General features: G+C 42.1%; 1 protein-coding gene across 7 annotated transcripts; it reads right to left on the bottom strand.

Annotated features, from left to right (window-relative positions):
• Positions 1-491: 491 nt before the first annotated feature.
• On the bottom strand, positions 492-25567 carry ehbp1l1a (EH domain binding protein 1-like 1a). 7 transcript variants are annotated; one of them, XM_079579774.1, is made up of 24 exons: positions 25263-25567; positions 20870-20927; positions 20569-20664; positions 20441-20494; positions 20173-20351; positions 19955-20097; positions 19717-19785; positions 18306-18479; positions 17948-18160; positions 17727-17870; positions 17066-17212; positions 16377-16427; positions 15961-16054; positions 4795-4918; positions 4515-4681; positions 4390-4438; positions 3695-4195; positions 3391-3442; positions 3263-3306; positions 2707-2818; positions 2411-2510; positions 2237-2310; positions 2062-2176; positions 495-1910 (listed from the first exon to the last, which is right to left on the bottom strand). In XM_079579774.1, the coding sequence occupies exons 1-24, from the start codon at positions 25364-25366 to the stop codon at positions 1817-1819; spliced, it is 2958 nt and encodes a 985-aa protein (XP_079435900.1). In that variant the 5' UTR covers positions 25367-25567; the 3' UTR covers positions 495-1816. The 7 variants fall into 7 exon arrangements, with proteins under 7 accessions (XP_079435899.1, XP_079435900.1, XP_079435901.1 ...); XM_079579775.1 differs by lacking the exons at positions 17727-17870; positions 17948-18160; XM_079579776.1 differs by lacking the exons at positions 17066-17212; positions 17727-17870; positions 17948-18160.
• Between the last annotated feature and the right edge of the window lie 810 nt (positions 25568-26377).

The raw sequence follows: 26377 nt of genomic DNA, 5'->3' as shown, positions 1-26377 counted from the left end.
GTGAGACCTTTAATGTAAAAGAAAGTTTTACAAAATGTTGATCCTTTATATTTTTATAGCTTACAAACACATTTTTGTGTTGAAGCTCCCACAATGTGAGTTTTTTACTAAAATGACTGTAAAATAAACAAAGTTTAACTTAGAGACAAATCCTTTGGGTCATATTTCACACACATCAGGCTTTTGGACCATAGAGTTGTCAATTAAAGAGTTAAAAATGTTTAGGATAATCATTTTATATGTATGAAAAGAGGAGCCTCAGACCTTCAAAATAAAAAAAAAGTTTTGAAAAACATCAATCCTTCATTGAGTTAAATGAAGGATTCTAAAGTTTCAAGCACATTTTTGTGTGGAAGGGCCCACAATGTAACATTTTTAAAGGTGTGATTGAGGATAACATGCTCTCATAAATGTTTTGTGAAAGAAATACTTCACCAATATCAGTGCTGTGTTTTAAAAAATCAAACCGTTCAGAGGACTTATTTATTTGTCATCCTTAAAATGATTTATTTAATCCTCTTTAACAATATTTTTGTGATCTTGAACCCATGTGAAGAGAAGGACAATGTCCACTAGAGAGCGCCAACGCACTGGTGCTGTGCCCGAAAAACACTGAACACAAACAGCACGAGCAACTGAATGCATTCAAATCTTTTATGTCTTTATCAATACAAAAAGTGCAATTTTATCACACAAAACAATCAGTAAAATGTCCTTGTTCAGACAGTAACACAATACAATACACTCGCATGTCACTCAACCTCTCAGTGCAAAGACCAGTGAACGAAGCTTTGAGCTGTAGATACCAGTAATGATTGATCTCGGAGTCTATTTCCTAAGCAGATTTTTGATGTAATGCACTTCAAGCTGCAGCAAATATAAAAATGGAGATTATTTCCTGCTTAACTTTTAAACTAAAATGTACAAATTCCAAAGTCATTTGCTTATGGCAGTGTTATGTTACAAAATACTAGAGTGGATACCTGTAAGTTAAAATGGTTTAAAATATCTAAATAAATACATAAATAATGATTATTCTTGTTTATGGCTTGTACTGTGTTTAGCTGACAAACACAGATTAAATCTGTAAGTGATGATGCTGCCGTGAGTCACTGAAGTCAGTGCAGGCGCCAACAGACACTTTGCATCATTAGCCCATGAGAAATACTATATCTTTATCTTATAGAGTAACAAAGATCCAATGCAGAAATGATCATATTCCTGTGTTTGACATGCATCAGCCACTCAGTTTCACACAGTTTTCAACAGGGATCTAAGCGGCTAATTTCAGCCTTACAAACAATTGCATATGAATACAACATGAATGAACTTACAATGTGCAGCTTTTACCTATTTAACTATTTAAGGCAACGTCGTAGCTGTAAAAGAGTGAATTCTCAAAGATAAGGCACCTGTGGGTGCTGCTGAACCAAGTGGTTTTGGAGTTCACGTGTTCATCCACTTTGGCAACGAGCTGTACCAATACAGTATATACTGGAACATGTATAATATATATGTGTATAATCAGACACAAGTCAAACTTAAAACATCACACTGAACTTAAGTCCACAGTTCAACCTAATACAAAGACGATCCTTTTATGTTTAATAAAAGATTAACAAACCATCCAGGGTTTTGAAACATTTGCTTGTTTTGTTTTCTAAAATAACTTACTCTAACTTACTTTTCCCACCTATGTACATCCAGACTGTGAATTACATGTATTTTTCCTCCTCTTTGACCCATTAAGTCTGTCTGCCAGTGCTGCTTCAGTCCACAACAGTCCTTCTGTGTCACTGGTTTTACCTGTCCTGCCTCACTGCATCACACACTCTTTTTTCTGTTGTTTGGAGTACTTCCTGCGCCGCTGCTCAAGGCCTCGCTCCAGACGCTCGTCCTCCTCCAGCGCTCTGAGGGCAGTGCACAAACAGTCGTTGGATTTTACAGGACATATGTTCTACTAGGAAAAAACAATCCTTTCCATAATGACAATATAATAGGCATATGTAATATCATGATTTTTCTTTCGGTGCAAAAAGTGTTGTGTTTGTGAGTCTTCACCCTCTCTCTTTAGCGTCCATGTTGTGCACGAGTTCATCTCTCTGGTTCACCAGAGACACCAGCTCCTGCAGCAGCAGCTGCTCTCTGTGTTTATGCTCTGGAGTCTTCTGCCACTCTGAACAACACAACAACAGTCACCTCTATATACCTCTATATACTGTAAGTGTAATGCTACCTTCTGTTGCCATGATGTCTCTCAGTTCTTTCTCTAACAGCTCAAATCTCGTTTCCAAATCTTGTTCTTCCAACCTGCAAGCCAGAGATAAAATACATGCCAAATCAGAGACTGCTAATCAACATGCATTACTGTAAGTTCAAAAACTTGACAGTAAAATAAAGACCGGCTTACAGCAGCTGTAGATGGTCCTGTCTCCGGATTAGAGCATTCTTTTTGTTGACCAGTGTAAACCACTCCTGGATTAAGCCCTCCTCCTCCACTTTGTCGCTGCCTGATAAACACACAAGTCATCTGCTATAGTTGAAAAACTTTTATTTAAAAAAACTATTTCATTTATTCTCATAAACTCTAGATACTTAGGTTGTGAATCTTGATACTAAACATGATTTAATTTCTGAGTTAGGGCTACAGTACCAATTTGTATTATAATGAATGCCTTGGAACAAATACTGATGCGATAGAGTCACCTGTTTCCATGAGCTGCCGGAGTTTCCTCTCGACCACTGCTGCTCTGTTGTCAACGTGATTCTGTTCAGCCTCCAAAGCTTCCATCTGACTCAGCACATACTGATTTGTATCCTGTATTATTTTATACAGCAAATCACATTTAAGAGAGATTTTAAAAAGTCTGACATTTTACTGTACTGTCTAAACCAGTGGTTCTCAACTGTTTTGCCATCGCCATAGACTGACAAGCCATGACCCAAAACCATGTAGAATTTGTGATATATACTGCAAAATACTGTATATTCCTTGCAAATTATTGCTAAATAAACATAAAGAAGTTTAAGAAGCTGAAAACACAATGCAAACAATAACAGTCTCAGCGAGACCCATCTTTGGGTCCCAACCCACCAGTTGAGAAACACTGCTCTGAACTAGTATATCTGGTGTAGATCATTATATATTGCATAAATAATACTTTACATTCCTTTATTCAATATTTATTCTTCTGATCTAAATAGTTGGCACTTTTTTGTTTTGTAAATACATATGTTCGACTATGTAATATCATTAGCTAACCTGGCCTTCTGATTTTGTTTCCTCCAGCAGACTCTCTGTTCTTTCTATAAGACAAACAACAGTTACATTTTGACAGTGATCAGCTACTCATCTCATTACGTCATGTTGAGGTTATCATTTACACAAACCGGTTTCTGACGACCTTCGGGTAAGTAAACTGTCATCCAGACCTGCCGCAGCCTGTGAGGACGAGAGTGGGAGTATTTATCATAGGAGCCAGTATTTGTACTGTTACTGCATGTAGTATATATTTACTTGTAAACTGAAAGTAATACAATGATGAAATGCAGATAAATAATGGCATTTCAGATTATAGAATTTATGAGTGTAAGAACTTAAAGGGCAGACCTCCACCGAAACACAGGCCATATCTATCATGTTTTTGTTACATATTGTGTGTAGTGTATTGTGTGTTTTAAAAGAACAACATACTGCTGTAGATTCTCCTTCATCCACTGAGCTACTCCGCCGCTGTGAGCGCCTCTTTTTGAGCAGATCAGCGTCTTTCACATGAGAGAAAGATGACTTGGACATGAAGTGAGTCCGTGGCGGTGCGACTGGGGACTGCTGTGCTTCTCCAGCTCCAGCCCCCTGAGGCCGCTTCTGTCTCGGAGGTGCGACTGCTTCACTTTTGCTGTCCTTTTCCACTGCCACGCCGTTGGTTTCTACACCCATGCCCCCTTCTTGTAGCCTTTGGGTACAGTATCGAACAGCCGCCTCAGGGTCCTCTGGGCTGTCCCGGGACCCCACTGCATAGCTGGAATCACTGCTGTCCTTTTCTATGTGGAGCACGCTGAGCTCCTGTCCCGTGAAGTGCGTGCGGATTTGGCTCAGGTAGGTCATCACAATGAGCCGGTCGGGTACCGCCAGCATCACCATGTCTGAGGGCTCCATCAGCCGAGAGATGCCCAGCTCAGCAAAGCCATCAAACGCCTGGAAAAATGAGATGGACACATACGTTTTTTTTTTTTAATAGAACAGGGAGAATTCAGGAAGTTTGCTGTATGCATATACAGGTTCACTTTAGCATTGGGACGCAAGAAAAATGATAGGGCTACGAACACTTCCTGAACCTACTGTATATAGACTGTCTGAGCAAATAGACCAGACTAAATTACTTGCTGTACCTTTTTATTATTAAGTTTGATGTCATAAGGGTCCAGCGTTTCGTAGACACTGCAAAAATGGAAAAGGATAAAAGTTACCAACACATAAATGTTTAAACAGCCTGACATATGGCCTTTTTACGTACATCATTTCTGGGTGAAAGTGGTGTAAAATGGCACAGAACGCCATGCCGTTTCTCCAGGACGTGCTGAAGTTGGTGATCCTCACTCCATGGTAATTCTGGCTAACCTCCTGACACCACTCCAGAAGAGACTGGGTGGATGTTACTAAACCCGGGCTGGTCAGGAGTTCCTGAAAAATAAAATCCATACACTTGCATGAACTTTTCAAAGCTGTTTAATTCATTTCAATTTGGTTACAGATACTAGACAGAATAGAAAGTGTCAAGTGATTTTTGTTCTTACAGCAGAGACAGTCCCATCTGCAGTTTTTTTCTGTGGAGTTGTCGTGTCACTGACTTGGACGACATGGTGCGACCCACTGACACGCTTTTTACCCCGTGGCACGGCAGTAGGAAGCTCCGTAGACCTGGAAATCACACAAAAACAAAGATAGGATCAATCCTTATGAACACATCATTTTGCTTTTCACACCTGACACCATGCCACCTGATATGGAAAGATTAGTTATTAGATTTAAGTGAGATGACGTGTTTGGAAAGACCACCACACCCAGTTAGACAATGACCTCACCTGTCCTCCACACAACCCGTTGCCACATCTACAGACTCAAAGCCACTCTCCAAGTCTTCAGGCTTGGATTCCGCTTCGGAACTGACCTCCATTGGTTCACTGCTTTTACGATCGTCGACGTGCAGCCAATCGTCTTGAGCGGACGAGACCGTAGAAATCGACCTGGAGAATGCCTCAGTGTCCTCCAGCACTGCCCCAGCTGCTTGAGAATCGATCGTTGTGCCTTGTTTATCAGTAAATGTCCAGCTTTGGATCATCTCCTCCTCCGTTTCCTCAACGCTAACTGTCCGGATGAATTCGATATCAGAAGCGACATCCTCATCCTTTGAGATCTCAAAACCTCCATCAGAAATCACGCTGGACTCGAGAGATGCGGGACCTTCAGAAGTTCCTGTGTTGGTTTGCAACACCTCCTCTGTGTTGGCCGGACCAGCACCTGTGGACTTTGTGTCTTCCTGATCCATGCCATTGTCTGCAAAAGAGGTGCTGAGACGTTTCTTCTTCTCTCTTGGCATTGGTACAGGTAAGTTTACTAACTGAACATGCTGCAGACAAGGGATGTCTGTTTTTGCTTGAGAAGTTACGGTTTCATCCAGTTTAGAAATATGAATGGTTAATTGATACCTTTGCTGTGAATTCTCACAGCAAGCGCTATCAGTCGCCGCTTCGGGAGTTGCAATTTCATCTGGGAATGAAGCACTTAAGCGTTTCTTTGCTCTGGGCTTGGGTACAGGCAGCTTTGAGGGATCTTTCTTGTTCCGTAATCGTACAGTTGGCGCATCAGTTGGACTGACTGAGGTTGAATCCTCCTGAGAAAGAACGATTTTGCTGTTGTCCGCACTTGACTTGGTTTCTTGGACCAGCTCTTGTTGAGCTGCATCTACAGCTTTGAATTCATCAGGGAAAGATCCGCTTAACCGTTTCTTTACTCTAGGTCTTGGAACAGGCAAAGACTGCTTAATCAATTCTTGTTTAGTATCCAAATTTGTTTCAATAGAACCGGTGTCACATAGTTTCTCAATCATAACTTTCACCTCCTTATCTTGAACATTTTTAACAGCACCTGGTTCTACATCTTTCTTTGTAACATCCTTCTTGCCTGGTTTTCCCAATTTCTTTCCTTTGAGAGAAATGCCAATCTTCTTAATGAGCGAGACAGGCTCCTTTTTCTCAACTTGAGTCAATTCTTGCTCTGGTGTAATGTTTGGATGCTCTTCTGCTTTCAAGGAAGTCTTCACAGCAGCTGGGTCTAGGGTGATCACAGCAGAAATGGGTTCAGCAACTTGCCCAATTGCTGATTGCCCAGTTGATGGTTCTTTGGTACCTAAAACATTTTTTTCTTTAACTTCATGTAGATCCGCTTTTTTGTCCTCCTTTTGTAAAATACTTTCTTCTTTTTTCTTTGCATGCCGTACAGGGGAAAATAGTTTTGTTTGACTGCCTAGTTTCTTTGGTATCTTCAATATTCTTTTTTTAGGTTTTTTGTCTTTAGTTCCATCTTCATTCATATTTTCATCATCAGGTATAGATGTAGGAGCGGTGACACTTTGTTGTGGGCTTCAGGACAAAAAGAGACAAGCTTCAGTTGGTTTTACACATGGTACTGAGATACTAAACGTCACTCCTAACTTTGAAAGCACATAGTTATCATTGTACTCTGCTATACAATACAATCATTCAGATCAAATATAGTCAGTAGTTCAGACCCGTTTATTTACAACAAAGACATGAAACAAAGTTATACAAATACTGCATTCATAAAGCAATGCCCCTCCCCTCCCAATCTTCACGCGCTTCAGTCATTCTTTCCTAAAATTCAAACATTTTACTTGGACTTTTCTTCATTGACGAGCAGCACAAAGACACTACACCACTGACAGAAGCTCACACCATGCAACATTTCCATGGTGCACTCACCCTGTGTCCGGTTCAATGGAGGTAGTCACTGTTCTAACATCATCCTGCTCTGCCTCAGTCAGCTGTTGCACTAAGCAACCTTCATTGTTCTCAAATGAGCCAACTGAAGTCTGCCCAATGACCAGTGTCACCTCATCAGCTTCATCTATCTTCTCTGCTGAGGGCATTTTTTTGTCAGAACTCTCAGTTGGTATGTCTTCTGCTGTGAGAGGAGGCCATTTCTTAAATCTTGCCCAAATGGGAAAGCCATCATCTTGAGTGGCTAAAGGGAGGGAACATGACCGCTTATCTAACAAGTCCCACGTGGCTGGATTAGCGCTTCCTACTTTCTTGTCAGTGTTCATAAACTGCCTCTCTGAAGAAACTCTGGGCATGACTTTGACTTTGTCATGTGAAGGTGGAACTGTCCTGTCCTGCAAGCTCACAGATGAGACGGTCTTCGGGTGCTGGTGATCCTCTGCTAAAATAGAGCTAGGGCTCAACATAGTTGCTACTGTGTCATAACTGTGAGAAATGAAATGGAGAATATGGTAAGTGGATGATATTAAATCATGCAAAAATTGTTTCCATAATTATTAACTGTGCAGGTAATAGGTGCACATGCAACCATTTTTAAAAAATTCAGATTTAGTATAATTGACAATAAAGCTGACATAGACCTTTTTATTCATGCTTCATCTTACTTACCCTTTCTGAAAGGCATCTGCAATTGATTTCAGAAGATGAGGTGAGGTTTCAGCTTGACTTTCTTTTAATGTTCCCTCAGCTTCCAAAACCTCCCAACCCTGAACTCCAGGCTCTGACATGTCAAATGAGTCCTTCTTGTTCACTGTCCTCTCAAGTTTCTCTTTTTCTGTTTCACTGGAGACCCAAATAAAAGACAGTGTCAGATCTGCTTTCTAAAAAGAACTAGCAGAACTTCCGTGCACTACCATTGTGAATCCTCAAACTACTTCACTGCACAGCCCACACAAGACAAGCAGCCTGACTTACCAAGTCTCTACAAATGGACCTTCTGCACCCGCATCACTTTTTACCTCTGTTTTAGAAGCAAATATACATTGAAACAACTAGACAGGGAGAAAAGGGATAAACATTGGGCACTTTAGCATGCTTCTTACCATTAGACAGTTCTACGTTGATAGTGGGAGACGTTGCACATGGAAGATCAGGGTTGATTGGTGGTACTGCATCACTCAAGGACTGCATCTCATAAGGAGATATTGCACATGTGAATTCTGTAAATTGTTCAGGACGATCATTGGCAGCTAAAATAATTTCAGACTGCTGCAGATTTTGAGAGCTGTCACTGTCTTTTTCAAGAATAGTCTTTGTTTCTTTAGACTTAGGTAGAGTTGGGACCTGAGATTCTCCTGAATGTTTTTCTTGATAACCCCCACTCAAAGCAGATGTCCTGGATTCAGCCAGTTCTGCATTTTCCAATATCTCTTCAGAGCTCACCTTGACCGAGGCCAATGTATTCAACATTTGTGACTCCTCTATAAGTAATCTTTGAAAGCCCTTAGAAGAAGTCGCTGGAGATACACTACTTTCCCCATCAGTAATTTCCTTCATGGCACAAGGAGAAGGCACGTTTTCTGAGGGAGAACTATCAGTAGCAAAAACATGAGTCGTTTCAACTTGAGATAGGTCTTGAGGGCCATTACTGGAAAGCATCTGACCAATATTTATATATCTCTCAGTATCACTCAATTGCAGAATACTGGGAAAGCCTGGGACTTTTGCCCTCTGAGGACACGATCGTGCCATATCTATGCCATGCTTGTTTCCTTCCAGTTGGGGTTCATGTTGTACAACACATATTTTTCTATGACACTGTTTGTCAAAGAGGGGGCTGCAGTTTGGTGGGATAGCTGAAGCAAGACATTCTGCATTTAACATCCTCGCTGATGGAAATCCAGGCATACGGGAGACACATGGCGTGCATGCGTAATGACTCACGATGTTGGGAGGTCTGTTCAGAACTGGAGCAGAAGGAAAGCCCTGTACTCGAGTCTCTCGTGGGCAAGACATAACAATCTTAACCATATTCTGTGCTGCGAATGTATCTGGTTGGTCTGTTCCGGCATGTATGGTGGTTTTGTTTATTCTCTTTTGAGAAGCAGGCCAAAATGGTTGTGCTGCATGTATAGGCCAATGTGCACTTGCTGAGTTGGTTAGAGAGGGAAATCCCTCAAGACTTGAACCACGGGGACAACATGGCACCAGACAAGTGCTATCAAATCTGGCAGTAGAACGAGGCCTAGAAGGAAAACCAAAGATCCTGGATGCTTCAGGACAACATGGTGCTAAGGACATCATTGTGCTTGACAATTTTTTATCAAGACGTGGAACATCTTCAACAATAGCAATCTTTTTAGTCCTTTCACTTGAGGACAATATGTCATCTGAAATCCACTTGAGTTTTGAATCACTTTGAAGAGAAGAAAACCCAGGAATCTTTGACAGTCTGGAGCAAAAAGGTACCAGACTATTCATATTGTATGAGGGAACAGAAGGAAAGCCTGGATTTTTAGCTGCTCTGGGGCATGAAGGAACCAGAGAAACCATGTTGTCTGACCTGCGTAAATTAAGCGTCGAACAAGTGATTATAAACTGAACATTCTTCTGTGGTTTTTGGCAATACAAGCCTGTGGTGGAGGGCTTAAACTTTTGCTCAGACCTTTCTTCGTAAATTGATGGAAATCCATGAATTGCAGATACTTGGGGGCATAAAGGAACTAGCCTAGTCGCACTTACACCATAAAAAGCAATCTGTGGATTTGGAACAGAAGGGAAACCAGGGATACCTGGTACTTCAGGACATGTAGGTGCAAGGCATGCCATCCCATTCATTGCTCTTGAATTAAATGTACTACATGGTGACATTTTGTTCACCACTTTTGGTATTGGTGCAAAAAGTGTTCCTTCATTTTGTGCCCACTCTTCAGAATCAGGTCCAGATATAAACCCTGGTATTTTTGATAATTTACAGTATGAATTTGATAGACTAACCATGTTTATTTGAGTACAAGAAGGGCATCCATAAATACTGGAGCGTTTTGGACAACTTGGAGCAAGACAAGTCATTCCATCAGTGTCTTTCTTTATTTCCTTGGAGTGCAGTAAAAGTACAGGCAGTGCTTTTAAGCTCTTTTCAAAAACCCACCATTGAGTATCCCCCCAACTTGGGCTGTCAGATGTTTGGAGAGATGAAAATCCAGCTATAGATGCAACATCTGGGCATGAAGGACAAAGATTTACTCCACTAGAACCGTAAAGAATCAAAGCGGACTCAGAAACAGAAGGAAACCCAGGAATAGTGGCAAATTTTGGACAGGCGGGTGCCATAGCTATCATATCATCTCGAAAATGCGTCTCTTTTATTGTGACTATAGATTTTGGCAGGCGCACACCAAAAGGTTTATTGCTGGTTGACCAGGTTTGCTTGCATGGTTGAGATATTGATGGAATGCCTTTTATAGAAGAGTCGAGGGGGCAAGAGCTCAGAAGACTGATATTAGATGCATCACCTGGAGATATTTGTACAATCTGTTGTTCAAGACTGCGTGATTCTGAATTATCAGCATGTTCTTGGTTTTCTTTCTTTACTAATGACGCCTTTTCTCCATTTGGTGCCTCTTCCTGATGTGCTCCACCATTTTCTTCCACAGAAAATATAGCTTCTTCAAACCTCTGAGGGTTCTCTTGCACTGACAATACATCCTCATCAGGAAATATTTCTGTAAACTCAAGGTCCTCGTCATATTCATCACTCAGTACCAGTAATTTATCTTCTAGCTCACGGTTATGTTGCTTTTCATTTGTTACCGGTGCCTCTGCAAAGGATAGATAAGCCGGGGGAGCTGTCCTGAAAACTTCCATTTCATCTCTGGCTAACTGGTCAGTGGTTTGATTCAAGACCGTTTTTGGAAGTTCCTCCCACTGTATGGAGTTTTCTGGGGCCTTTTTTTCAGAAGATGATTTTGGTAACTCCCCCCACACAATGATGCCATCTCTCAAAGGGTTGAGCAACTGTTGTTCAGCATCAACCACTTCACATGATGTTTGTGATGAAACCATGGGGTCATATCTAAAGAAAATGCAAAAACAGATTATATAAAACATGTATTACGTAGAAAGCACTGAGTCAGTCGAATATGAAAGTTCACTCCAAACATGCACAAACTTCTGTTACTGTAATAAAACCCCAATGGGTCATGCCAAGCAATTGTTAATGCCGCTCTTGTTAATCCAAGCTGATATTCAGACAGGTTTTCTTTTATATCATAGTCATCAAGTCATTAAGGTCTTAAAGGACAGCTGACAAATTCAAGGGCTGTTTGGAACTTTTCCTCTAACCCATCTCGATCCAGTTCATGACTGCCTCGACTAACATGCAAAGAGCGTTTGGATTTTCCATCAAACATAGTAGTCTGATCTAATCACAAGACAGTTTCAATGCTTTTTGGTTAACTTTGAGCAAATGCATTGTGAGCCCAATGCATCACAACCCAAGCAACCCACCTCTTCTGAACACTCAACAATATTGGCATATCGGGAGTGGAGTGCCACATTCTGCAGGGTGAGCTTCTGAAACAAAATTGAAGATGTTTTAAAACCAACTTTTATTGAAGATGAAGTCAAGTTGATCCTAACACTCACCCAGTATCTAGGGACACATCTTCATTGTATGATTTCCAAACATCTTGGCCATTTCTGTTTAAATTCGGGTTGTTGTGAGTCTCTATATCCATCTGCACCACTTTAGGCACATCTATTTTGACTGTATGTTCAGAGGTTGAGGCTCTTGTCCAAATATTCTCTTCGAGCCTCATATCATCACTTGTAAGGCTTTCAATTCGATCGTCCATTGATTCTAGCATATATTTTTCACTGGGCCACAGTTCCTCTGAATGTTGCACCTGGATTGAAGGCAATCCAAAAATAAATGATTTTTTTGGACAAGATGGCACCATATTCACTAGAGAACACTCTTGATGTTGTGTAGATGAGGTTAAGTCCGAAATAATTACAATCCTTGTCTTCAGATATGGCAGAGAAATAATATCATTCATCAACTCTCTAAAAAATAAGCTGTAACTGTCTGATTTTTGACAAGATTCTCTGGAAGGGAAACCGATGACAGTTGATTGTCTTGGACACGATGGCCACAGCTGAACCATGTGACAAAGGCTTTGGATTGGGTTACAATGTTTTGCTGATTGTGGGGCTGATGGAAATCCAGGAGAGATCGCTTGTTGAGGACAAGATGGATACATTTTCAGCATAATTGATTTGTCATGGTGAGACAAATCTGTGTTTGGAAGATGTATGATGCAATTCTTTTTCAGAGGTTTTTTCCAGATAAGATCCTTGTTCTTATTCCAACTCTCAAACTCCTTCAGTGATTTGGAGGGCAGGCAAGATTCTCTGGAAGGGAAACCGATGACAGTTGATTGTCTTGGACATGATGGCCACAGCTGAACCATGTGACAAAGGCTTTGGATTGGGCTACACCGTTTTGCTGATTGTGGGCCTGATGGAAATCCAGGAGAGATCGCTTGTTGAGGACATGATGGATACATTTTCAGCATTATTGATTTCTCATGGTGAGACAGATCTGTGTTTGAAAGATGTATGATGCAATTCTTTCTAAGGGGCTTTTCCCAGATAAGATCCTTTCTCTTATTCCAACTCTCAAACTCCTTCAGTGATTTGGAGGGCAGGCCTGGAATTGTGCCATGTTCTGGGAATGTGTCCAGTGATTTTAACACATCTGGTGTTTTTGATTTGGGACAAGATAATGATGTATGACAACCTTTAGAAGGAAATCCATAAATGTTAGACTCTTTGGGACAGGGTGGTAACATCGATACCATAATTTTACCAAATAGCTTTCCAGTGGAATATGATTGTAGGTCACATATCGTCCATGGGTTCCTCATCGGCTTTGCACAAATTGAACCCTTATTGCTGATCCAATTGTGCGAGTCTTTGTTTAATATTGAGGGCATTCCAGAAACTTGGGAATATGTCGGACAAGTATGCAGCTGGCAGACTATTCTTGGTATGTGCTCCAAAACATGGCCAGACAGAGATGGAAAGCCTGGTAAACATGGTGTTTGTGGACACGAGGGAGCCAGCAATGTCATATCATTGACCACATTATCAGAAGGTCCCCTTGCTAAGTCTGATTTAAACACTGACTCTTTATTCTTCTGTGGAGTGTGGAGTTGAGTATTTTTACAACAAAACCATTCCTTCTGAAAAGACACAAAACATGTCTTTGAAGGAAATCCCTGGATAGCACTTTGTTTGGGGCATGATGGCATTAAATTAATCATATTTGACTTTCGTTGAGGAGCAGAGGGAATACCAAATACTGTGCTGTGCTGAGGACAACTGGATAACATATCTACTATTCCTCTAAGTTCTGCCTTATCTGCATGAAGGCTTTGAAGGATCCAAGGCTGGGGTCGTTTCTTCTGTCTGTCGTAATCAAAAATTCCCAGCATATGCCAGTCCTCATATAGCAAATTGTCATAGAGAGTAATAACTGGCTTTTTAGCAGGGAAACCAGTAACTGTGCTTTTTAATGGGCAACTTGGCAATAACTCCACCATGCTTGGATACTCTCTTTCTAGGTAATCAATTGTTATATTTTTTTCTCGTAGCGCAGAAGGAAAACCTGGTATGGAAGCTGTGGAGGGACAAGAGGGGAGCATGTTCATCATTTGTTTAAGAAATTCATCCTTTTCTTGGGTTTCTTGCAAAAGGACAAAGTCATGCTTAGACCGCCTTTTTGGTGCAAAGTCTCGTTGGAAATGCCAGTTGTACAATGTTTCTGTTTGGCTTTGTTTGGATGGCATGCCTGCAATGTTGGTCTGACTTGGGCATGTAGGGACTAGACTGGTCATACTTGGACTTTTGGGAGAAATGGGCTGCTCCGCTGAGGGGAACCCGGGTACACTTGCCTTTTTTGGACATGTCGGCAGAAGGCAAACCATGATGTGTGTCATTTTAGGGTCGCTGTAATCCTGAAGACTGTTTGAAAAGATCTGCTTTGTTGTCAGATGTTTCTCCAATAGAATGCGTTTCTCCCATAAAGGTGTGTCATAGTTATCTGAATGCAAGGATGGTAAACCTGGTATGCTAGCAACTTTAGGGCATGTCTCCGTGAAGTTGACAATATTTAGCTTCAAAGCAGATGGAAATCCAGGACTACTAGCAGATCTGGGACAGGATGGGCTCATTGCAATCATATTTGGAATATTACCACAAGCATTTTCAAGAGAGCCCAGGCCCTGTGATTGCAAGAGTACAGGCATTCTTTCACTAGGTACCTTTTGAATGAGCTGTTTATTGTCTTTTGACCATGTGCTAGATGACAAGGGATGCAATGTTGGCATCCCAGGGACATTGGAAGTCTGAGGACAACTTCTCAACATCTTAGTCGGAGTTTCTTCCCTCGGAGATCCTTGCTGTATTACTGTCTGTAAGTGACAAACAGATATCTCCTTGGGAATCAGTGGCCCAAGTTCCACCGTAGAAACAAACAACTCTCCCTTAGCTTCTTCAGTGCCTGGCTTTGGCGGTGACCCATAATTTAGTTTCAGAGGAGTTTTTCTGTTGCCAGTTTGTTTACTGCTAGATAAATATGCATCTTCAAGTATTGAATGATTAGTTTCTTCAAAAGGTGCTATCATTGCTGCCTCATTTCTAAAGAAGCAGAAAACCACCAATTACCATATGGTCAAGGCAATTTATGTAATCTCCAAGTTGATCAGAAATGTAAAGGATTGTAAAACTTACCCAAAGTCTTTCATATAGACATCTGATTTTGCCACCTGTGTTGAGGTGATTTGTGGCAAACAAAATGTTTTAATGGGGTGGGACACAATCTTGGGTTTGGGTTTTGTCCGGGGCACACACTGACCCCCCTCTGGTAGAGCTGGGATAGCTCTGGGAGCTGAGTGGCGTGTTTTTTCCTGAATTGTGTTGTTTGGAGCAAGTTCTAAACCAGTAACATGTTTGGGTGTAAGGCTTTTAGGGGATGTTCTTGTTTGCATGTATATTAATGAGTCATTTTGTATTTTGGGGGTATCTACACTGTTCAGTCCTGTGTCTAAAGGTGCTCTGGGACTAGAGGGCAGGAGTGAAGCCATGCTTTGAGGTCTATGGAATAAAACAGAAATCACATAAGTGACAAATTTAGCTAATTCTAGACTTTTGATTTATTAATTTCACTATGCAAGAAAGCAATGTAGCCAACTGCTGTATGTAGACCAGAAGCGCTTAACAACTGCTGTGTTACATACACTTTTGCAGCCAGATGCCCACAGCACAAAATAAGTTTCAAACGTTTCTGCAATGAGCCAGACGTCAATGAAAGGTTTGTTATTAAAGGCGCTGAAGAACAAGACCATGATTACAAGCAGCTGTAACCATTGACAGTTATCATCAATCAGAAAGCCCGCCTCAGATTAGGTATTTTTACATCAGTAGCTCAAGTCTAATTGTTTGGTGTACATTCCAAAATCACAATAGCCAAGATCAGTTCAGTCAACAACAGCATACACTTGACAATACACGAAACAATGAAACAGATGAAGCTGATGCTTGTCTATATTACATTATGAACATCTCAAAGCACAATGTCATATTCACCATATGCTTCTACAAACCATCTCACTTTTCATCTTTCTCAAACTTTAATAATGCTGCTTCTGCTATATTAATGTTGTTTTGTTGGAAAGTTGGAAAAAAGTGAGTGACTTTCTGATTTGAAAAATACATATTTTATGCCATCATTTATAACACATCAAATTGTGGTTGTTCACTCAAAAGTCACTCGCATTACACTGAAATATTAGTGGCACAACCAATGAATTATGTGTACCATACCAAACAAAGCACAACCCCACACTTCTTAGAAATGTAAAAAGAAGAAAGACTCACCCTGGTGCTGCTTTGACAACTTCAACCCCAAAGGATCTGTCTCTAGTGTGCGGCCCGCCGGTGCTTTGTGAAACAGAGGTTTTGGGCTCCGCAGCTGAAAAAAACAAATGTAATGAACACGAGTATGAAGTTAGATCCCCGTTCATGCCAGAATGTTCTTATTATTTCCTCTGGTACTCCGGCTTCCCCTACAACTAAAAACATATACAATAGGATACTCTTCCAGCCAGGTAAGTCTGACCATTATCCTGGCTCGACACTGACACGACACTTATTCAGCGTGCACAAACATGCACTAATGAAGCACAAACAAATGACACCATTTTGGAGTGAACGGGACACAATGGCGGGGCTAACTTCACACAGGTCACGTGACCACCAGAGATCACATGCTGCGGGGGTGAGCTTATACTCACATGTGGGAAGTGTGTCCTCTTCATTCAGTGTGCTCAGATGTCTGTGGATCTCTGAAAAAAAGAACAAAAACATTATTTTAATAGTTACTCTTCGAGAGGTAAAGCTTTAGAAATGCTCCTTCAGGGCTGGGTTCATGAGTGGACCTGGTCACTGTTGTCAACCGGAAAATGACCATTAGAACAGTTCCCAGGGAGAGCAGCACATTTTGGCATGATTGTGATGTGTGTATCATGTGTTCCTCCCTCTGTAGAAGGAATGCATGGACTATTGCAGGAGGGCAGCCCTTTCTGCTGTGTGTTATATATGCACATAAACTGTAGATATATCTTTTCACAAATCATTGCCCTGCAAGTCTCCAACATATATTCTTCTGCTAGCTACTTTAATGAGATAAAAATGGGAAAGCTCCATGTCCTTTAAGGATAACTGTGAAAATTGATAGCTAAGATTAAATTTCAACACCACTTTAATTTTGTTTTCTCCAAAAAACTTACAATATTAACATGCATCAACATGTATTTATTCGGTGCATGAAGAGAAAATAAATCTATAAATGTGACTTCATACATTTAGTTGTTTTGCCAAGACAGTATTTGAATCATCAAGCTCTGAAAGCCTTTGCAAAGCTTCTTGGAAATAGGTGACAGCTGCAATGTGAAAGCTGGAATCCACGTTCCTGATTTGATACCTGCGTGTTGGTCTTTGACAGAAACAGTTTGAGATAGCAGAGGCTGAGGAGGTGGCCCGGACAGAGCGGGCGGGCCACTCTGAGGGAGTGCCTCAACAGGTCGGGCCACAGGAGCTCTCCAAGAGGGGACAAATCCAGAGGAGGAAGCTGACAGCACAGGCACAGGACAGACACAGGAGAGAGGAGAACGACAGAGAAGTGAGGATGGAACAGAAGTGGAAGCGGAAGGAAGTGCTTTGTCTAATACACAAAGAGTAATGGTCACGGTCAGTCACAAATAGATTAAAATCCAAGTACAAATAAGTAGTAAAAGGTGCATCGTTACACATTTTACGAAGCAAATATTTCACAACATGAAACGAAAATCTACTTTTTCATTCGAATTCTATGACCAAGCAGCATCAGGCACAAGTATCCGAGAGTTGGGCTCCACAATTGCAATAAAAGCATCTAATTGCAATATTTCCAACAATGAATGCAATTGGATTTAATTTGATTGAAATTAATTGTGCAGCCCGACATCTCTCGCAGGAAACAAATAAAATAAAATAAAATAAAATAAAATGTTAGTCTTTCACAGAGCACACACAACGTTAAACCAAAACAAAGCAAAGGCTTTCAGGAACACGGGATGCAGGAGGAACGCAAGACGGATTTTTACATGTTGGGTCTATTTTCTGTTTTTTCTGCACCACGGCGGCCTGCCCCGCGTCGTCAGTGGCCAAGTGTAGGAACTTAGGAGAGAGGGCGGGTTGGGACAGAGGGGCTTGGGATTTAGGGGGCTTCCATTCAGTCTGCCAAGAGGCTGTGGGAGAGAGCAGGTGTGAAGCTGAACAGAAATGCTGAGAATGAGGCTGAAATGTTCTTTTCACTAGGCTCTACCTGACTCGGGGGCAGAAGGCAGACTGGTGGGGCGGGTGAGAGAGCACCCAGAGTCCCCCCCGGAGGTGGAGCCCCGGGTTTTAGGCTTCCTGGGGACCGCTGGAGGTGGAGGTAAGAGAGGGATGCTGACAGGAGGAGGAGCCGAGGTGGAGGCAGGGGAGCAGAGGGTGGAAATGGAGGGAACGCTCTGAGCTCTCCACGGACCGGGGTCGGCTGAGGAGGAGGAGTCAGTGCGGAATATTGAAAGAGAGATATAAGAAAAAAGTAGGCTATGAATTATGTGATGATGTTACGTGTTACGTGTTGTGAATACACCACTTAATCATAATATACAACCTTGTGCGTTGACGGGCGCTACCTGTTTGTGAGGTTTGAGAGAAAGTGGGAGGATGGTCGGAGGGGGCAGAGGACAAAGAAGAGGAGAGAAGGGCTTTGGGAGGAGTGAAGGAGGGCAGACCCAGGGCCTCCCAGCCCTCAGCAGGAGACCAGTCACAGTGGAAGCTGTGGGGCCTTCGGGGAGCGGAGCGAGGCGCTGGAGAGAGACGAGCGAGAGGAGGAACAGGAAAGAAGGAAATGTCAAGTGAAGAAACCAATGCAGGAAAAAATTGAAAAAATCTGGGCGTGCTTTATACATAAAGCCAGAGTGATAGCCCCAAGATCATAAGCAACCAAGCAACATTATAGTCTCTATTTCTATAGCCATACTGTGCAACACTTTTCCCGAGAAGAAAAATCAAAGGTATTTGTTGTTTGATCACAGCTGGGTTATTGTTTGCTGGGAGCAGGACATCGCCAACTCGTATTGTACAACCGTTTTCCTTTGACTAGTTAAACACGGTCAGTATTGCTAGCATGCTCATTTATCCTTGCTTTATCATTTACCAATAAATCTCACTAGCAGTTAGCGTTAGCATTAAGCTACAATTAGCATTCACCATTATATGTTCAAATTTGGGCCATTAAACCACTTTGTTCCTTTCCTTGTCTTTATTTGGTAGAAAATACATCCATATTTCAGCATTTGTCAACCTCGGCTTTACCCAAATCTAAAAGCTTCTCAACTGGAGAGCAAAAGTGTAATGCCTCATTTGAAAGCTAAGACTTACAAAAGTGATTTTTTGTCACGATGTCGCCACATTTTTGAAGCGTTTTTGCTGTGTTTTTCGTCTCTTTTTTGTCTGATTTTTTGGGGGGCTTTTTTGTTGCGTAGATGAGCTGAATCTACGCCTTTGCCTCACCCTAAAGTTGTGACCTAGTTCGGGACATCCGGACTTGGAGAAGCAAATATGAGGCGGTTCCTGGCGTGAAAACACCTGATGTACTTAAATGATGGCAGTGGAGTACCTGAGGAGGCACCGGGCTGGAAGATTCGGGGCAGAGCGGGAGGGTGAGCGGGGGTGAAAGCTGGCAGTGAGTAGTCATAGAGAGATGGTTTAACCGGCTCAGAGCTGGTGGGTGAATGAAGAGACGGGACGGGGACAGGGGGGGAAGAGGGGTGAGTTGGAAAAAGCGGGGCGGAGATGGTGGAGAAATAGGCGGGAGATGAGTTCAGGTCCGTGTCTGGAGGTGGAAAATGAACAGTTGGAAATGATCAACACAAAAACATGAAAATATTGCGTTATGTGGCAAATTGCTAGTTTGTTATCATGTTATGGTGGAATAAAGCAAATAAGTGTGACCCTTCATGCCTGCCCTTCAACCACTGTAAACCCAGGTGTAATTTTGTACATTTCCAAGCCATGAAAGCAGTCACCTCTCCATAGATTTACCTGTGGAGCCCGGCTTAGTGACAGGCCTCCAAGCCGCATCATGAACTCTATTGAGAGGGGGACCACAGCCTGTTTGAGAAAGAACAGGAACGACAGGAAGGAAAGAGAAAAGGGGAGGGGAAAAAAAGCGACGTTTTCACAAGAGAAAAGATGTCGAGTGGGAGATAGAAAAGGAAAAAAAAAGGCTTCAATGTGGTTTGGGGAGTATTTGTAAAGCTGTAACTAGCGGGAGTCTCACCGGAAACAGAGATGGCGTGCGCGGACCCGTGGCTGGACCGGCGCTCCTCTCCCTCTTCGTCGCTGTCGTTGAAGTCGTCCAGGTTTCCGATGTCGCTCTGCTTCATGCTCATCAGGCTGGCCAGACTCTGCATGTCCTCGTCCCTGCGATAAAACAAAACGCTTGTATCACGCGTGAACCAAACTGGACATACAAACGAGGGGGGCCAGTGGTCTTACGTGGCCTTGCCCTCCTTGAGAAAGACGCAGGAGAGGTTGAGCTTGAGCGTAGCCTCCACCACCTTCACGGACAGGGGCTTGAGTTTGAGGGAGATGTCGTACTGGCCCGGAGTGACGCTGGCGTACTTCTTCATGTTCACGTCGGCAGAAGCCAGCACTTTTCTGCGGCCTTTGCTCTCCTGGGGTAGAGGGATGAAAGATGATGAACCAATGATTCCACTTTACATTGGATAAGAAGGTTAAGCTACAGCACACACAGCAGACTTACGTTCTCAATGACAAACGTCCAGTCTTTGTCCTCATACTCCTCTGCTGTGGGCTCCTGCGAAAAACACGAAGAGTTTTAAAATACAGGCAGAAGATGAGCGCAAAATCCTACACATGTGTTGAACTTACTCTGAACAGGGTGACGGTGATGTCCAGGCTCTCTGGCACCTGCCACACCACTGTGCCTCTGTAAGGGTTCTTAATCCCTGGCTGCCAACCATGAAGCTGAAAGAAAGGCAATAGTCATTTTAGGGGAAATTTAGGTGCATTACAGGATTCATTTTCCCCTCCTAATGCTATTCCGATGATCAAACTGTGAAACTATGTCTCCTACTGGGAATAGTTAGAAACCATCCTTTTATCAAGACAGGCTTAATTTCTCCTTTGAAACCATAATACAGTCTGTCTAATCTGACAGAGTGGGTTTTACCTTAGTGCTGTGTCGTCTGTTCCTCCTGATCCACACCACTCTCAGTTTGTCCGGCTGCCTGCAATCAGAGCACAGCGCAACTTCTCAACTTTTGACCCCAAAGCTATGCAGAAAAACAACAAACATCCCCAGAGACTTGATGCAGCGAGGAAAAGCTGAAAGGAAGAGCGCATCTTGTGACAAGGGGCTCTAAGGATACGGCCCCAGATTTTTCTTAGTGAATAAACTTAGACTTAATTATTTTCCGAGCATCATACTATGAGACCTTTACGAGAGTCCCCCATCAATTCATGACTAGGGTTTTCTCGCTGGTGTTTATGGAGGAACAGAAATAGACGGCGATGAACTATACATGAATCCATTCTCCACGTGCCGCGGGTTTATCACATGCGCCACTGACCTGCAAATGGAGCAGAGCGCACTAAGCAGATCGCCATGTGACGGGGGAGAGTCTGCTAAATGTCGAGGTACAGTAGGAATTTAGCATAATATCGGAGCGAGTGGTGCAGGAATCTCCAACCAGAAGCTTATGCGCGAGTGAGAAAGCTCCAAGCAGCTTCTCAAAGGCTTTCTACATTTCAGGAGCTTTTAGATTTGGGGAACACTGGGGAAACTGTGCTCAGTGAAGGCGGGGGTTTAAGAGGTTAATGTGTCACTTGCCTCATGCGTGGATGCTGCCTACCTGGAGGAGCGGCATGTCAAGCTTGTCTGCATGTCTTACATTCCTCTGCACCCAAACATCATCATTAACACACAAGATTGTGTCATCGGCTTTTCCTTTTCTAAACGCAGACTGGTTATCGCTCTTATCTTGTTTGATGTTTGTCACATAGCCAACTTTTCACAAACCTTTTTATGTTCATATCATAAACCATTCGATTAATAATAATAACGATATAATCAACAATATTTCAACAGCAATCCGTGAATTCTCGGGTCATCAAAGATCTTCAAACATTGACTCACCTTCCTGAAGGACATTTGATCTGGTACAACCTTATCCAACAGTATTAACCGATAGACCTTTTAATAATATGTCTCGAGCTACTGGCAACCTTTAATGACACACTGCCAGACAACGGGGATTTGCAGCAATGTAATTCAGAACGTCATGTGATGTTGACTAAACTCCACACAGACGGACTCACAACCTTCTCTCAAGTGTCAGAAATCCAGAAGGAGGCAGACGTGGCATCAGAGCGGACTAGTGCGGGCAGGTGTTTGGGAGAGGCGGCTGCCGGAGGAAATGATTTCATAACCACATAATATTACAATAAAGATCATTTGCAATGTGCAGCACAGGCCTCTTCAAACATCAGCTCAAATTATCTGTTTATTGAACCAATGTTTGTTAACTAAACAGATAATGGTAATGATATCTTCACACATGGATCCTGTTCCCGTGTTAAACAAATGTGGCACGCACGGCCCAAACAGTCTAATGTTTTTATTCACAATATTCCACATTTAGGAAACTCCCAAGCAAAACGCACGATAACTTAATTTCTCATGTGCTGCTAATACAATTTTCATAGGCCAAGTTTCAAATATTTTGAGTATTTCCTGTTGCTTCGGTTAAACTTCCCACAAACGAAAGTTGGCTCAGAGGGACAAAACACAGGGTTAGAGCTTCAACTTAAACAATTCATTCTAACGACTCGACCACATCTTTAATGGATTTTTTTGGTGGAAATTTGAATTATTGTGAGTGAAGTGTATGAAAATGTTTCTTATAAAATGTTTTGGCGAGCAGATTATATTTTCAGATATCAGAAAGCACAGAGCCGGGGAGATAGGCGAAGTTCAATAGATGCTGGAAAACATTGCAATAAACAATATTACTGACCATTCAATGCCACAGAAACTAACTGGAACGCTAAAAATGACAGTGAAGCTGAAATACAATGAAGCACTTATTAAACAGTCGGCATCGTAATTATCGTGGACTAATACTGTAATGTGTGTAAACTGAAAAGAATCATTCTACAATGTAAATACTTTTTCCCCCACTGCCACATCACACTGGTCACAAAAAAGTCCCATAAATTAAGAAAATACAGACTCACTGCTCACTTTACTCTGCATTGTGTTAGAGCAGTGGTTCTCAAACTGTGGTCCATGTATCACTAATGAGTTCTTCAGGTGGTACTCAGGGTCATCTGCAAGTTTACACTTTATTCATTTAAACTAGAGATCATTTCCTAGTTTACTTAGTTTCTTTCATACTAGTTACCTGGTTATCTGGGCCTTGTGGTGCTTGGATTCAATGCGGTGGTACATGGGAAGTGTGAGAAGCGCTGTGTTCAGTCTCAGACAGTTTGATTAACTCAGTGTCCTCCCCCAGACCTCAGTAATATATGGGGTTAATGTAATCAGTAAAATATAATGCCGCAGACAGATGAAACGTAGGTCCGAGTGTAACTAAGTGCAGTGACTTGATGCACAAAGGCCTTATTCACAGCGCAGATATGTCATCATAAGAGTCGGAGAACAGAGTGTAACAGGCTGCAGAGCGAGACATGTTGATACTGGTGACTGCTGATCACACACCAGAACCACACAAACACACACGCGGATTGGAAACACATGCTGCTGCGCCCTGACTAAACATAATGGAATTAAAGGCACTCCTGCCCCGGGCAGCACACAGCCAAGTGTCCTGCTGGGGACGGAGGACGTCTCCGAGCACTTTGTGCAGATACACTGGGAGTCGCACGATTCAATAATTGTGTTTTTCATTGTTTTACTGGGGACTGGTGGAGCTTCGTGGAGAAACATTTGTTTTAATGCTTTTATGATTCTGTGTGCAGCACTGAAACATTTTCTGAATGAATGCACTATATAAATAAGGTCAACGATTATTTCTGGTAAACAAACACAGGCAATGTCTGCTCAGAACACTAATATTATTCAAGATGTTTAACCATTACTGTTTATCTGAGGCATAAACTGTTGAAAATAGTAGTAAACAAGCCTTTAAACCAGAATAAAGTATGCAAAGAATTGTGTCTGTTGGAGTAAATAAAAGCTTGAAGCTTTAGTCACATTGAACTGTCATACGTGCATGTGTAAGGGGATCATGTGCTCTGGGCTATGTCTGTACAAAAAGGATTTGGCATCCTATGATATGTCACACTGTGCTATGGCTGCAAATGATGCTGCAAAGATTACTGGGAAGATTCTTGGAAAGTTATTACTCAGTGGGTATACAAAGATCACCACACTGAATGGATCCATAGCCAAAAGGTGCTCTTTCATTAACACAGCTGACTGATGATCCACTATGACACTTTATCCACTGCTTCAAATCCACTGATTTCCACTATTGGCTGAATACACTATTTCAATAGAGTCAAATGATGCCAATAATCACTAATTCACTAGTTCTATAAATGTAATAATTGCTAGACTGTTTAAAGGGGTAGTTCTTGTGTGCAATGTTGCAACATCCTCTAATTGCCATATTCATCACTTATTTGGCTGCTATTTAGAAATATAGAAGTGGTCCTGACAGTCTGAGCTCCATGTTTAGTAATGACTACTATTGACCGGCAGACTGAGAGGAAGGAAAAGGCCTGCATTTGCCCTGTAATGTTGTTGATCATTCAGACTAAGTTACACTCTCACACTATAACATAAGGAGGAGTTACATAATAACTCTTCCTGACCTCAGTATAGGCGTAATGTATGGCCAGTTCCTACAAAAATGCTCTTGCTCTATACAGCTGTAATGCACAGTTCACAGAGGGTGTAACAGCAGGAATAGCAGGATCCAATGCCCCTATAGCACTATAGTAATATCTTGCATTTCACGCCTGGGTGACTAACACTGACTAAGATTGCAGAAGTGAAATCCTGGCTATCATGACTGTGCACTGGCCTCTTTAGCTGGGACATGCACATGGCAGCAGCAACCTGTAACTCTACACAGCTTCTAAATAAAAAGACGGAAGTAGAGGGGCGTGCATGAACAGCAGACTTGCAGGCTCTTATATCGAGTTTAACTACAAGATGAGCTGGTAAGATTGGCAATATTCCAAACAAAACTGCCTTGATTCAGATGAAACAGTCATAGTAACATGTAATGACAGACCAAAGACAGGTTTATTAGGTCTAACACATTGATATTAATAGCAGCACTTCAACTTCATCTTTTGCAGCTGCCTGTAGTATTATTTCCTGTAAAATAATCATACCTTATTATCGCGATATTTTGATAATCAACGTAACTTTGGAAGAGCGATGCACGCGATTATTATCAGCAGGCTAAAGGGACGTAAATAATGGTATGGCAATCTTCTTCCTCAAAGTTATTTTACAGACAATTTTCTCACAATTACATAAAAGGACAGGACAACCCTGAGCAGTCGATGTGTTTATGATGATGACTTACCATTTCTTTGTGCATTCAATGGTAAGTTCTTGAAAAGACGCAGCAAATTGAAACTTGGCCGCCTTCTTCCCGACCCGCTGCAATCGTTTCCACACCGAAGTCATGTTTCCTTAGTCCGTGCCCTGCTCAAAATCACGCGAGTAAAAACGGGTCCCGGTGGTGTGTCCGGCCGCTGGGAGTCCACATGAGTGAAGGAGATGCCCAGACCTCCACCTGCTGCCGAGGTAAAGCCCCTCTGACCGGGGTGGGTCTGACTGCCTGCCGTCGCACAGCCTCCAAAACAAACACACGCCTCACGCGCAGCTATGGCAGCGCCGTCAAGCTACGGCCGTGACGCAGCGGCACATCCGGGACTCCACAGTTACATTTACAGCACTCTGGACACCAAACAACTGTGTTATCATGGATCTATTATATAAACGGTGTTATTCACTTAACATTAGGGCTGGAATTATCAGGGCGGGGCAGTGGTACATTTTTCCTTATAGGGTGAATATGGGTAAAGTGGGACATTTTTTGAAAATTCAGTTTCCACCTAATTTTTTGTTTGAAATAAAATGCCAAAGTCTTCAATGTTATATGTTTTTTAGAAGCTTTAGATGACTATTTTACATTAGTGGAGGAAAAAAAAGTCAAATGTTTAACACAGAAGCTATAATTTTGCCTCAAACACCAGTTGGTCTAATGAGACATTTTTCGAGGTGTTATGGGTTGGTAATTTTTGTATTAAGCATCATCAATATTATTGTAGCAACAACTTTCATGAAAATGTGAAGAGGTTTTGAATAATAATAACCCTTCTAATGGTTATTTTAACTAGTGTGAGACATAGGGCCATGATGTGTCTGATGTGCAGCCTGTGCTGTCAGACATGTTCCAGTGTTGAATATCTAACCAGGAGCTTTGGTATAAACCAGGGGTGTCCAAACCTTTTTCATCGGGGGCCACATATTGGAGCGTACACGGGGTAAAGGGCCATGGGTCGGTGGTTAGTTCCGCGAAACCTTCCACTTGCAGAGGTTTAAATTGTGCCTCATGCCTTTATTTATGCTTAAAACCTTAATGACAGCTCTGTATTACAATAAAATGCTAGTTGTTAGGTTAGAATTGTGTAG

The sequence above is a fragment of the Gobius niger genome (genome assembly GCF_951799975.1).
Source record: "Gobius niger genome assembly, chromosome: 21".
Lineage (NCBI taxonomy): Eukaryota > Metazoa > Chordata > Actinopteri > Gobiiformes > Gobiidae > Gobius > Gobius niger.
This window is presented reverse-complemented; position numbering and strand designations above follow the sequence as displayed.